Source organism: Ptiloglossa arizonensis, chromosome 8 (genome assembly GCF_051014685.1).
Source record: "Ptiloglossa arizonensis isolate GNS036 chromosome 8, iyPtiAriz1_principal, whole genome shotgun sequence".
In the NCBI taxonomy this organism is placed as follows: domain Eukaryota; kingdom Metazoa; phylum Arthropoda; class Insecta; order Hymenoptera; family Colletidae; genus Ptiloglossa; species Ptiloglossa arizonensis.
Genome location: NC_135055.1, coordinates 2,571,633 through 2,585,877, shown reverse-complemented (window position 1 = coordinate 2,585,877; position 14,245 = coordinate 2,571,633). Strand labels below are relative to the sequence as shown.

At 41.6% G+C, this 14,245-nt stretch overlaps 1 protein-coding gene across 2 annotated transcripts in view; it reads left to right on the top strand.

The window, feature by feature from the left end:
* LOC143150167 (ras-related and estrogen-regulated growth inhibitor) overlaps positions 1 to 10,737 on the top strand; it is a 114,345-nt gene extending 103,608 nt beyond the window's left edge. For both annotated transcript variants that reach the window (XM_076318233.1, XM_076318234.1), the window contains one exon: positions 6,022 to 10,737. In XM_076318233.1, coding sequence (XP_076174348.1) covers positions 6,022 to 6,280 — 259 coding nt within the window. In that variant the 3' untranslated portion in view covers positions 6,281 to 10,737. The remainder of the gene's footprint in view (positions 1 to 6,021) is intronic.
* Positions 10,738 to 14,245: the final 3,508 nt, after the last annotated feature.

Below are 14,245 nucleotides of genomic sequence, written 5' to 3'. Positions count from 1 at the left end.
AGGTTGAATGGATAATTTGCTTTTAAAGATTCTTGAAGCCTTGTTCTTTTCGTTTTTTCCGAATGGGTGATTCGTTTCGGAAGTTTTCGTTTGGGAAATTGTTTAAGAAATCTATGGAAGATCCAGCAACACGGTGAAATCGTGAAACTTGCTTCAGAGGAGCAAGAACTACTGAAAGAAGGTATGAAGAATGCTTCTGAGTGATGTTCGCCCATAAAATGAGTTTTCATGAGAGCAGTGCTATTAGTCATTAGTTCATGGGATACGAGTATATGTTTAGAGAGGAATTGGAGGTTGGTTTAACTTGTACAATCAGAATGAAACGCGATTTTTTGTGAATTCATATCAAAACATTTACATTAAGATTAGGAATCAAAATTTAGACTAAATTTAAACAATTTTCCTTTATAAAAAAAACTTAGTACACCTACTCCGATTATATGACCACTCTTTCTTGATTCTTGATAGACATACTCGTATTATCTAACAAATTTTCTTTTTCAATGTATAAAAATGGTCGTTTTGGAGCATTGTCTGTTACTTAATCTCCCCGTGAATTATTGACTTAAGAACCTGGTCTGATTTTACGCGATTCAGTGGTCTTTCTATCGGTGCTTTGTCGGTCGCCGTTTTCTTTTGCTCTGCGCTTCGACGTTTCTTTCTTCGTTTTCCGAGCGACGGTTTGTTGAAATTGCGGCGCGCGAGCGTTTAGCTGGCGCCAAGTAGAAAGCACGTGTCTCGCGCAAATGGAGGAACAAGTCTCGCGGCGTAGGATATGTAGGTGAACAATGTTTTGATATCGAAAAAGAAGCATAATTTAAAAACATTTTTTACACAGAGAATTCGAAAATAATCGAAAAGTCCAACGGTAGGATTAGTTGATTGTTCTGTGCACACCTGAAGTATTTAATAGCATTTTACAGAGTCCTCTTCGGAAAATTATTAATTGATATCTAGAAGTAGACAAAAATTTAAAATGACGATAATAGAACATTATGTAGGTTTTTTTTGCGGTAAACATAACTTGATAACTAATAGGGTTATAAATATTAATTACAGATCAACTTAACATGGTACAATCAGCTAGTAAAGGAATATTTAATATTCATGGGAAAACTGCTTTCTTTACGAAGGCTTAGGTTTTGCATCTATTCATGATTTATAAAAAATAAAAGAACTTCTTTGATACTAAGCTACTATTGGGTTGTTCGAAAAGTCATTTCGTTTTCCAAAATGGAGAATATATAATTTAACAAAATGTTTATACACTCTAAAAAAATCGTATTTCATTTTCACCAAAAAAGAAAAAAAAAACGAAATGTCTTTCCGAACAACCCAATATTATATTATAATTGTTGAAATCAATGAGATACGTGCATATAAAATATTAGTGAACTATTTTCGATTATTTATTCCTAATAATTTCTGTAAATTATTTAAATATAGAAACAATTTCATTTTCATTAAATCGTTGGAGAAAATCCTTTAATACTGATTATAAGTTACTACATAAAATTAGTAACTGGTACTTTCGTAGTAAATTTATAGCCAGGAGATATTCACAAAACTTTACGAGACAGTAGTATCAAAGATAAACGAGATTTAAACATTCCAAGAAATCGAACGAAAAAAAAGTGTTGTCTGGAGACGTGAAACTCCGTCGGTGTCATAAAACGAATTTTTACTCCTTTCTAAGAAACTATCTCACGCTTCGGTAACAAGTGCGTGTCTGATATCATACTACCAGACACCACTTAATTTCCCCATAAGAAAAAGAAACCAGGAAATCCTTAAGCCAGATACACGTTATTAGTCACAAGATTGCTGTAAAAGTTTTCTACGGCGGATTGGTAAAGAAATTCCGGCAATCTTCACCACTTTGTTCTAATCTGTCGAAGAACCATTTTACGTTTCTAATGTCAGACACCTTTTAGTTTTCTAAATAGAAAAGGGAAAGCGGGAAATTCTTGAGTACACGATACATTTAGTTATTCAAGAGATTGAACCATGTTTTTTGTGTTTAGTTAGCAGAACTATTTGTGTCTTAAATAAAACATAAAATACAAGAACATCGGAGAGGTACAAATTTACTAAATTAAATATTAACGACTGTAAAACAGTACGTTATTATGCATCTCGAGTACGATTACAGTGATCGAATAAAAAATTTGATTTCAGAATGAGCACGCAACGAAGAAGAATCTAAATTTAGTAATAGCGTTATTTTATTGCCAGAAATAATCGTTAAAGAATGAAATTTATGTAAACATAATTCTTTCGCTTTTTAATACGTCTATTGAATTATTGCTGAAAATTAATTTTAATAATCTAAGAAATTTGGTGATGTAAGTCATATCGTGATGAACAAAAATTTCTCTACAATTATCAAGATAAATTATATCCGAGCAGTTTCTAAATATTAAAATCTCGGAAAAGCTAAGATCTCGGTTTATATTCAAGATTCTTGGTAAATTCAATTGTCTCGGAAGAATTGAGATTTCACTGTACATTCGAGATTCGTACAAAAACCGAGATTCAGGTTGGATTTATCGTAGATCCTAGTTCACGCGTAAAATACTCTCAAGATCCGAGATCTCGATTCATACGAAAACGAACATCTCGGGAGATTCTCATCAGAACCGAGATTCTACTTTATGATTAAGATTCTCTCAAGACCCGAGATTTCGATTTTTATTCGTAAAAACGAACATCTCGGAAGAATCGAAATTCTCATCAGAACCGAGATCCTACTTCACGATTAAGATTCCCTCAAAACCCGAGATTTCAATTTTTATTCGTAAAATCGAACATCTCGGAAGAATCGAAATTCTCATCAGAACCGAGATTCTACTTCACGATTAAGATTCCCTCAAGACCCGAGATTTCGTTTCGTACTCGTAGAAACGAAAACGACTATCTCGGAAGCACCGAGATTCTACTTCGTGCTCAAGATTCTCTCCGTAACCGAGATTTTCGGACGTCCCGAGGGATTTAAAAAAACCCGTACACCCCGACGTATATTCCCATCTCTCTGTTTCCAAGATCCTGAATAATCCTACCAGGAACGATGCCCATACTTTTGAGAACTATGTCGCGTCGCAACACCTCGGCCGATCTGTTCCAATCCGAGTGTAATCCGGTCGACGCTCGTCGCCATCGTCGTTTAAAGGTCGCGTCGTTTCGCCGAGTATCCCGATCCGGCGGCGTCGGGGCACTGAAATGTCGAGCCTCTCCCCACGGCTTTGGCCATCTTTCTTCCACGAAGTACTCGATTTTCCTCCTCACGTCGTTCCTTCCCTCCGTCCTTCTCCGGGGACCGGATCGCGAGAGAGCGCGGGAAACGACAGGCCGCGAGGGGGCTCGAATCTAACACCGTTCCTCGTAAAGCAACGGATCGCCTCGTATAAAATAAAAGGGGACAGATTAACGGCCGTGAACGTGGTGCCTGGCTGCTCACGTGTGCATACATAGCGAGAGGGACTCGTGCGCGCGATTAGACGTGGTGCGCGCAGGCCCTCCCACGCGCCACCGTTGCCCCCTCCCCCCTCCCCCTCCCTACCCCTCATTTCTTCTCCCTTCGACGCTTCGAGAGTATCATGTGTTCCCGCGAATTTAATTGCCTCCATAAATATCGTTGGCCTCTCCGGCGGAGGCGCGCTCGCCGTGCCTGAAATACGACGGAGGATCCGCTTCTGACCCCCTCTTCCGAACCCCCCGAGAGGAGGAGGATCGATGATCGATCGGGAACCCCCGAAAAAGCCTCTTCCGCTTGGTCATCGTTATCCCCGAAGAACCTCGACGATACAGTTAACACTAGGAAGATACTCGAGTTACACCGATCGATGTCTCCAGATATTAGAATCTATGGGATATTAGGTTAGGGTGATTGGATATTTGATATCTGCGTGAAAAACGAGATTCTCAAAGTGTGACGTCAAAGTGCAGAAGTTTCAGGACTTGGAGACACTTTGGAGTTGCGTTACATCTTCAGGAATGTCGCTCTAACATTATTCCTTGGTATCCTACATGAGAAATTCCCCTGGTCTTGTTTGTTAGACATCTTCACCAACCCCCAATAGATGGGCATATTACAAAGGTTAGTAACACAAATAACCCCGATCGATGTCTCCAGATATTAGGATCTATGGGATATTAGGTTAGGGTGATTGGATATTTCATATTTGCGTTAAAAACGAGATTCTCAATGTGTGACGTCAAAGTGCAGAAGTTTCAGGACTTGGAGACATTTTGGAGTTGCGTTACATCTTCAGGAATGTCGCTTTAACATTATTTCTTGGTATTCTAAATGAGAAATTCCCCTGTTCTCGTTTGTTAGACATCTTCACCAACCCCCAATAGATGGGCATATTGCAAAGGTTAGTTACACAAATGCAGATTAGAAGTTAATAGTTTATCGTGGTCATTGTTAGAATTGACAAAGTTTTATATTGGACTATCGTACAATTGTGCACTATTATCTCTCAGTTGGACCTCAAGCCTGTGTCAACTTGAGAGACAGATAAATCGCTCAACTTCGTGTACCATTGGAGATAAAAGTGAGGTGCGGTGAGAGTGACCTAGGTAGCGTTAACAGTGGCGGGAATAACTTTACGACATCTTGAAAGGCAGTACTGTAGATCGAGTCGACTGGATCGTCCATTGCAAGCAACAGGACGAAATTGTCCTCAACTCGTCGTAGAGGAGTCAACGCGACGATTAGATCGGATTATCGAACTCCCGCTGCCTTCAACAATTATAAATACTCTGCGGCGAGCAGGCTGGCGAAATTCCAGTGACTCCGCGTTCTTTCTGCCGCCTTTATGTCCGCGTTCACTCACCTTCCTCCGCTTCCGTTCGGCCGGAACGCTGTTTGCCAAGAAGACGTGACCCATCCACTCGTTTCGATCCTCTCCGCGGACCTTGACAGCTTCCGTTGATCCCTCGTGATGCCTTTTTCCCGCCCTGAAAATTTACGGGCTCCGCGTGTTGCGAAAGAAGCGTCATCCACCCGCGATTGTGTGTTTCTTTTTTCCCTGAGGCTTTCGTGTTTCGACACTTGGGGAACGGAGGTTCTTTGTAACGTTTGTTGGAGCTTTCTCGACGAGAATTAAATTCTTGATAACGGCGGAATAACTACAGATTTATAGTCAGTTGGTTTTCTCTGTAACTCAGTTTTTCGAAAGCATATGAAACCTGGAAAGAATACCGAATGAGATAAATGTTTATATAATGTCTATTTTCATTACCCCTGCGTTGGTACTATTCAGTTGGGTTATAATTAGAACTCAAATAACCGACAAAATTATATTCGAACAAAATTCTTTTGTTTTCATTTATGTTTCGGCTCTATTTAAACCCTGTTCGAGTTTTCATTTTGTGGTTATGACGGCGCCAATTCAAGATACGAAATAACCTGTACTAAATGGATACCGATCTACGAAATAATCTTCCACGATCATTCTTAACGTTATCTCTTATTTTAACTTCGTGTTGCGCAACAGTTAAGATCTTACTTACCAGTAGTATATCTCTATACGAAACAATTCTGCTCTTTCCACCGCTATTTTTATTTATTCATTAAATTTTCATATTTCTCACCGTATCTTATCAAAACCAGTACCGATAGATCAGTGAGGATTTCCCGATTGAAACGACTCCAAACACGACCCTGTTCGAACAATTTTTGGTTTTAGCCAATAAGAATTTTTTTCAAAAATGATCCAAAAAAACGTACAAAATGTTCCAATTATAGTCGTGTTTGGATTCATTTTAATCGGGAGAATCTCGCCAGTTCATCGCTACGGTTCTCGTCGAGATATGATAAACCGTACACGAAAATAGAAATTTTCATTAATGGAAAACTCATCGTATCACCATTCGCTCTTCGCCGCATGCTACGAAGATGAATAAAACTACCCGGGAGACACGGAACCGAATAGTCGAACGCAGTCTCTTGTAACCGGGGAATGTATACATTTGGCAGAAATCTGACTTGACCGCGATTGAAAATTTCTGTTGCAGAGAGGTGTGCGTGGACGAGGGCCAGCAACTGTCTCTGGCTCACGGATGCCAGTTCTACGAGGTCAGCGCCGCGGAGAGTCCCGCGGGAGCGGCGTTGGCCTTCCAAGCCCTCCTACGGGAGGCGAGATCGGTGCAACTGTTGCGAGCGCTCCCGATACGCCGGAAGTTGGGTGTTCATTCGGTCTCGAGGGTGCTCGGCACGATCTTCGGGAAGAACACCACCAAGGACCGGAAGAAGAGGCCCTCGTTGAGCATATGACGCCTCCTCTGCGCCCTCCTCCTCGGAGGTCGTGACGAACCGGACATGAGAACGGACGTGGTCGTTCTCAGCAGCAACGTCTACGCGAACCGCTGACGGGGACACCGAGAACGAGACTCTGACCAAGAAGATGCACGCGCAGCTTCCTCGCGACGAAAACGTTTTCGCGATCCTCGCCGGCCCGGGTTCCCCGATTTCGCTCGTCTTCGACACGATCCGCGCGTGGACGGAGTAAAATGGATCAACGAAGACGTAGATGTGTCCTTTCGAACGAGCAGAGGTGGTATCTACACGAGGTAGGGGGCGCTGGATGCGCGGCTCCGGCACGCATTAGTTTCTGTTTCACGCAGGATCTCCAAAAGTTCGTGAACTCTTCGCTCGGGTGAAGAAGCGATCGATGGTTGCCACGGAGACTCGACCAGTTGTAATCCACCAGTCGGGACGTTTACTTGGCATTTGCGTGAGATCCTCGCGTAGAGACGTTTTCGTTTGGCATCCGGCTAAGAAACATTCGTGAGAACAGTGGATCGATCGGGCCGTGTGAAAGACTGCCGCGACCGTGGAGACGACGAATGGCTCGTGAAATTTAAGTAGAAACCGAGTGCGCAGAGGATTCTGGTATCCTCGTTTCGGTGTTCTCCGCTCGGTTCCGTTTCCCTTGTGCTCTGTGCGCGTTCCACACAATTTTCTCTCCGTTTCAGAGTTCGAGGAGCGAATTCGTTGGCCATCGTCGTAATGCACGACTGCTGTTCCTGAACGTTCTAGCTTTAAACGCGTCCTGGATGAAACGATCATGGTAACTCTCATCAGAATCGCGGCTGCGAGAAGACATTCTGGAGAAATTATTTTCGGGCTTCCGATCGTGACGATTCGACCTCAAGTTAGTTGCTTTTTACCAATGACAGTAAAGGTAACTGCATATTCTTGTTTATCTTCTTCTTCGATCGACGGAGAAAAATTGTCGAATAATAACACTTGAAAGCGGAAAAATAACGCTTTTGTTGCCGCAAAATTTCATTTCCTTTGTCGATATTTTTCGTATGCCAATTTTGGAAACGAGAAAAGGACAAAATATTTCTCTTTCAAGTGAACGAAGTTAATGAAAATTTCTTAAACCGTTGGCATAGTAAAAGTTTAGCATTTTTACAGAATCGTGTTTAGTAGACAGAAAACATAAAAAGTTTCTAGACACCTAGTAACCGGGGTACCTAAATTTAAACACGTCAGAAATAAAAGTGCCATACGTTGAAATCACCAGATGTCGCCATTTTTGTAATTCTCTTACAAATTACTTAAAAAAAAAAAAAAAAAAAAAAATGAACCTTTTTCAAGTAGAACGAAACCACGTATGTCTGCAGCAAGGTAAATCAAAGGAAGAGTAAAAAAAAAAATGATACCAGCTTTGATATTTTCAAACGTCGCGTTGACATATAAAAACACCTTGTCTGATGAGAGGAGTACATTTTCCGTTTCACAAGTGATATTACCGTTCGCGCTCGAACTGACCCGCGACAAGCATTGCCGATTCCAAGCTCGTTTTCCCGTCGCGGAACCGGAAACGAGCTTCGAGTGCGGGGACCGGCGTCGCCCACGAACCTAAACCCGACAGTCTTTCAAATTACGCAGCCTCCACCGAATGAAGGCCCTTCATTCGCGCGGACAGCGCTGCAATCTCGATTCGATCGCGTTCTATCCTTCGGAGAATGCAAGTGTACGGTCGAAGGAATCGGTCGACGATCGCGAAACGGGAGGAGGAAGCAGCTCAAATCGTAACAAACCGGTTGTAATTTCAGACACGCGGCCGAGTTCTTCTCTCGAGAGTTTACTCTACGCTCGGGGACGATCGCGAGACACTTAACACTTCGAGTCGGTTGATGGTTGTTAATTCGAGACTGAATTTTTACCCCGATACAAGACCAGAAACATCCAACGTGTTTGTATTCATGCAGAGCGAGCGACACACCGCCAGGTAGATCCGTATTAGCCTCAGCTCCAGGTGAAAATCATTACCTACCCCGCTTTCGAACGAATCCTCCCAAAGTTTGTTTCTCGAAAGCGAGAACCACCATACTACTGCGTTTTCGAGAAAATCCTCTCAGTTTTTGTTCCTCGAAAACGAGAACTACCGCGTTACCCCGTTTTCAAGCAAATTCTCCGAATGTTTGTTCCTTGAAAGCGAGAACTATCATACTGTTGCGTTTTTTGAGAAAATCCTCCCAAAGTTTGTTTCTCGAAAGCGAGAACCACCATACTACTGCGTTTTCGAGAAAATCCTCTCAATTTTTGTTCCTCGAAAGCGAGAACTACCGCGTCACCCCGTTTTCGAGCAAATTCTCCGAATGTTTGTTTCTTGAAAGCGAGAACTATCATACTATTGCGTTTTTGAGAAAATCCTTTCAATTTTTTGTTTCTTAAAAGCGAGAACTACCACGCTACTACGTTTTCGAGAAAATCTTCTCAATTTATGTTCCTTGAAAGCGAGAAGTACCGCATTACCCCGTCTTCAAGCAACTCCTCCCAATGTTTGTTTCTTGGAAGCGAAAAATACCGCACTACCCCGTTTTCAAGCAAATCCTTTCAATTTTTGTTCCTTGAAAGCGAGAAACACCGCGCTCCCACGCCTTCAAATCACCCTTGAATCGACACTTGAATCCGACTTTCTCCTTTGTAGTTTTTATCTTGCTTCGATGAAATTCCTTCTCCGACTTCTTAAAGATCACTAGACTCGTAGTGTTAAAATTCGGTAAACAATACCTACCGAAAAGAAGTATCGACAAATGACGAGAGTCGAGAGTAACCACCGTTTCGTTGGAGCAACTCGTTTTGAAGTTACTGATCGTTTTCAGCTGCGAGAATTTCGACAAAATTGAACGAAACCGAGACGCGGGTTTCCGTGCTCGATATCGAATCTCCGAGTTCCGAGTAATCGATTCGACAACCTTAATGTTCCTACTGAAAGTAGCCTAAGTGTACATAGCGCACATTCATTTGCTGAGTATAACTCTAAAGAGATTCGAAGAATCGTTTAAATATTAAGGTCGCGAGGTTAGCGGTGATGGGAGAGGGGGAATGGGCCAGCAAACCGGGCCGATTGGAAACCTTCGAAAGGACATACGTCTTTTGCAAGTAATAAATATTTAATCGCGGGTTATCCTTTGTTTCTTTCTTCTTTCTCGCGCTGACGGGACAACCGTGACGACGGGTTGGAGCATTTTGTAAATTGTTTGTTTTTCTACGGTAAACGTACGTTAGCGACTACGGTCGAATTAAAGGTTCTTACTTCTAAGTCGTGTATGTATATTTTCAGTGCCTTTCGTATTGTCAGTGTTGGGTGTACAAGTTATTCCGAGCTCGCAGGGCTACCTTTTCTCTTCTGTGCGTTGATCTTGCCCACGTTCGGCAAACGAACGAGTACAGTATCTCCCAGTTGACTGAAAGTACCGGTGTCCTTTCACTGACAAAATTTTTATTTTTATATTTTTCATTGTATACTCACGAGACTAATATCAGCGAATCGGCAAGGTTCTCCCGATTGAAACGAATCCAAACACGACTCAGTTACGACTATTTTTTAATTATCTATGTTTGACGTAGTTTCATTATCTCCTCGAGATATTGTCACTCGAAATACGCGAGTGAGACCGAATGGGGTCGTGTTTGGACTCGTTTTAACCGGAAGGGCCTCGCCAATTCATTGGTAACACCTTCGTAAAGAAATATCGAAAAATACAAAAATTTGAATTTTCGTTGTTATTTTTGGAATAGAGTATTGCTACCTTTCCCCGAATAAATGAAAATGGGGCAACTATATTCGGTTTCGGTTAACGGGAGATACTGTGCAATCGGATCAAATTTAACTGGCCGCTCAAAGTCACTTTGCTTAATGTATAATGATAGACTCCTACTATTACTTCGTGTTTCTATGTTAAAAAGAAGAGACGGTAGATAAAGTGGTAGCTAAACCGTGTAGTGGGGATAAATCCTCGGTGACCTTGAGCGGCCGATCGATTTTACCCCGACCTAGCCTTGAAAGTACTGTGAATATATTTTTCTTTCTCGACGCGGTCTTTCTTCGGTATTTTTTATTTTGTATTTTTGTACTTTCGCTGAAGTCTACTGTACAAGTGCGTGTGCTCGCAAACGAGCAAGAAGCAAGCGAAATTGAAAGGTGAATATTTGTACAGCATCGGACAGATCCGTTGGTCGATAGAATCTCGTTGGAAATGTGTGAGATAAAATGAGAAAAGGTTCCCTTGTGAGCCGCGTAACGAAGGGTGAAAGATTGTGCTTCCAGAGCGTGCCTAATCGATACATTCCAAAATGTGTGAAAATTAGAGAATCTAATGGGCGTGAGTGTGTCGTGCGGTTTTCGAATTCTGACCGATATCGATCGCTGTATTTTAAGTGCTAGTCACTTGTTATCGTAAATTGAGAAAGAATAAAATTCTTTTGTTAAATTTTCAGGTAACATTACTCCCCCGTATCCTGCTACGTTACTCCTGACTTCAATCCCCCATAAGAATTTAAGAAATTGTACAGTCGTGTAAATTACTGCAAAATATTGGATCACTTCTATAAGGTGAGAATGAAAATCTACAATTTATTCAAAGCAATTTTATTTTCGTTTCCTTGAAATGTCGTACATCAATTTTCTAAGAATTTGTACATTAGTCTACAAAAACTGAAGGAATAGTTTTATCTCAGAATCTTTTGCATGTTAAAGAATTACCTTGGAAATGAAAAGTAACAAATTTGATCTTCGAGTCTCCTCTACGTTTCCACTCACCAGATAGCTATCGTCATCACATCGTACTCTCTTCGAAGCCAGCCACAATCTCTGTAAGTAACATTTTTTATTATAGTATAAAACATCTAACGGTAATTAACCCACCGAGTACACATTATTTTTAATCTATTAATTCATGTTTGTTATCTTTAAAAAACCTGCAATATTCGAACAAATTTTACAGAATTATTTTCCGAACGATATACAAATAGGACACTTGTACATAACGGGACCGGGTAAAAATTATTTTTAATGTTTCAAATTGTGAACACCTTCGTAAAGGACGGATAGAATTTTTCAATGACCCCAAAATAAATCGTTTCGTTATTCCACGAACGAAAGTAGGCTTAGTGTTCGAGCATGTTCTCTACGGTTCGAGTTAGACTACATTCGCTAATAATAAATTGTCTCGCGAACACGCGAGCAAGAACGTGCCCAATAACCGAGCCACACTGGAACATTAAGGGCCGAACACGTGGGCTCGTTTTTTTCCGCTCTCTTCGCCGCGAACCTGCGGCGCGGTCCACCGCCGGAAGACGCCGGATGCGAGCGTTTCTTTTTCACCGAAATTTATTAACGATCCGTGATTCACGCAGCAGGGTAGCCGAAATACCGGCCTGCTTATTTCTGTGTGCTTTCTTTCCCGTCTTTTTTCTTTTGGCTCTCTCTCTCTCTCTCCGTATAGGGTGTATCAAAACATGTGGATATAACACCAAGGGTAAGTTTGGCAGAAAAAAATAATTAAGAAAGTTCGTGTGAACATTTTTCGCATTCGACCTCATTTTTCGTAAAGCTATTTTTGTGTATTAATAATTGTAACATTTGGAAGGTAGGGGGGTAAAACAGTGGTTTCTTTCATGCACAGTGACGTTAGAAACATTTATTTCGACTTGTATTTTAAATCTTTCTCACAAATTAACATTAACATATATCTAAACGCAGGCATTCCCGCTTTCAAGTGACAATTTTCAATGCGAGGGTCTTTATCTGATAATGGAAAATAAATTTTGAAAATATTTTTCGTTAAATTTTCATGACAGTATTGACAATAGATTAGTGAAATCTTCCCGGTGAAAACAAGTCGAAACACGTCCTTTTTGGGGCTAGTTTTAATTATACGTAATTGTGAAGCTTTCAAAAATGATTCGAATATTCTCATAAATAGGTACGTAATGAAATATATAGAAATCATTTCCATATCAATTTATGTACGTTACATTCCTCTCGTACAAATTAATTACTTACATAAACTTTAGGTGTAAACCAATATTTTTTTAAATACCGAAGAATTCATTCGTGTACTTATATATAAATTTCTACATCCCATCGCTTTGAAGTCCCTCCTATCAAGTGCATGTAACGCACTCGACTCGTTTGGTGTTGCACTGTTTCACTCACTCGCGGTATTCCTTTCATTCTTCTCGTTCCAATGTCGTCACTTAAAAATATTCTCGCGAAGATGTCTTGCCAAACCATGGTTGCAATCAACGAGACCATCAAGGACGTGTCTGGCCATTTCTGCATTTGTGTAGTCTGCCATTATCACTTCAAACAGAATCTATTATAGAACAGTACTAGAAACGTTAGACACGCATTGCTTTCGTTCAGAAAATAGACTGGACTAGATTCGTAGATATTACGAAAGTGTTTACAAACACTGTGTTTACAAGGTCACGCATGAGGTTACAAAGTGTCAATTATAAACAACCGAATGATATCATCGATTCCCAATGAAAACTTCCACCTTATGAACAGCCGAGCAGGATCGTCGGTTTCAAGCAAAAATTGAAAAATCCCCGTACCCCGGATACAAGATCAAATACGACAATCGTTCACACGAACAGTTTATCGTTGGTTACCCGCACAGAATTCATCCCCAAATTTATTTCCACGTGTTTTGATCCACGCTGTACACCCTATACACACTCGCATATCTCCGTTCCCCTCTTTTTCCCCGGGGGCTCATTGACAAACGATATTGCTCGCGACGAGTTATCGCGGCATCGTTGCGAGCGAATGCATACACCGAGACATCGGCGGGAGCCGTATTTTATTTCTGTATCACGGCTGACAAACACGTGTTGCACCCGAAACCTTGGCCCGAATCGCTAGTTATTCGGTCAGTCCATCGTTGATTCACGCAGCACGGTCGTGTGTGCATCTCGGCCGAGGGAATCGTCTAATTTTGCCGTGGAGGGATCCGTGTTATTCGTCTCGGTGATTTTTCAAGCGGCGCGCCACGGTGGCTTGATCGGTCGCTCGACGTCGAGGTAAACAAGAGACAGAACGCAGCTTTCTGGCTACTTCGTGGTGTCTCGTGCTTGGAAGTGCTGTTCGAATACGGCCGTTACGCGTCGCGCGTTTTAAAGTGCAACGCTTACCAGTCGTCACTTTGGGGGTACCAATTAAGTAACCGAAACTTCCAAGGTGTCCATTGTTCCTTGCGAGTATCGACAGCTTGGGCCCTAGAAATAGCAAAGATGCGACGAAAAACAGAGAAGTTTGTTATTTTTTACATTTTGTATTATCGTTTCATAAGGACACCTTCTGAAGGTACACCGGTGGCAGATCGAATGATACAGCACGTAACTTCGAAACTTGTAATTGTGCCGTGCTACGACTTCATCGAGTGTAAATGGCGAATAGGGGGTTGAATGATCCTTATTGTAACTATAAAAACTCTCCTAGTGTCGATAATATTACCTTTAAAATAGATTCACTTGTGTCTGTCTGCATTACTTTTGAGATCGAGCCTCGTCGGAGCATCTATATTACAAGAAGATCTATAAATCTATAAGGTTTGGAATATTCCAATATTCACAGAATGATAGGTTGGCTAGAAATGGGACACTCGAGCCACGACATTGCAATTTAACAGGGTGTACCTGGATAGTTGCAACCGATTGTACACCTCCAGGTCCAGATTACAAGATCAAGTGTTACAGAGCCTTATTCCACAGTACTCTCAACATTCTTGAGAAGATAGATCGGCTAGAATCGGGACATCCAGATCTCGACCCAGCGATTCAACCGTGTCTACCCAGTCAGTTGCAACTGACCGTCCTTCCACGGGCCAAAACCGGGGAACGTGAACCCCCATCGTAGGCTCAGTCTCTATCGAATCCAAAGATCTTCCTTTGTCCTCCGTCATCTCGGCGAAGAAAGGCGTAAACAACATC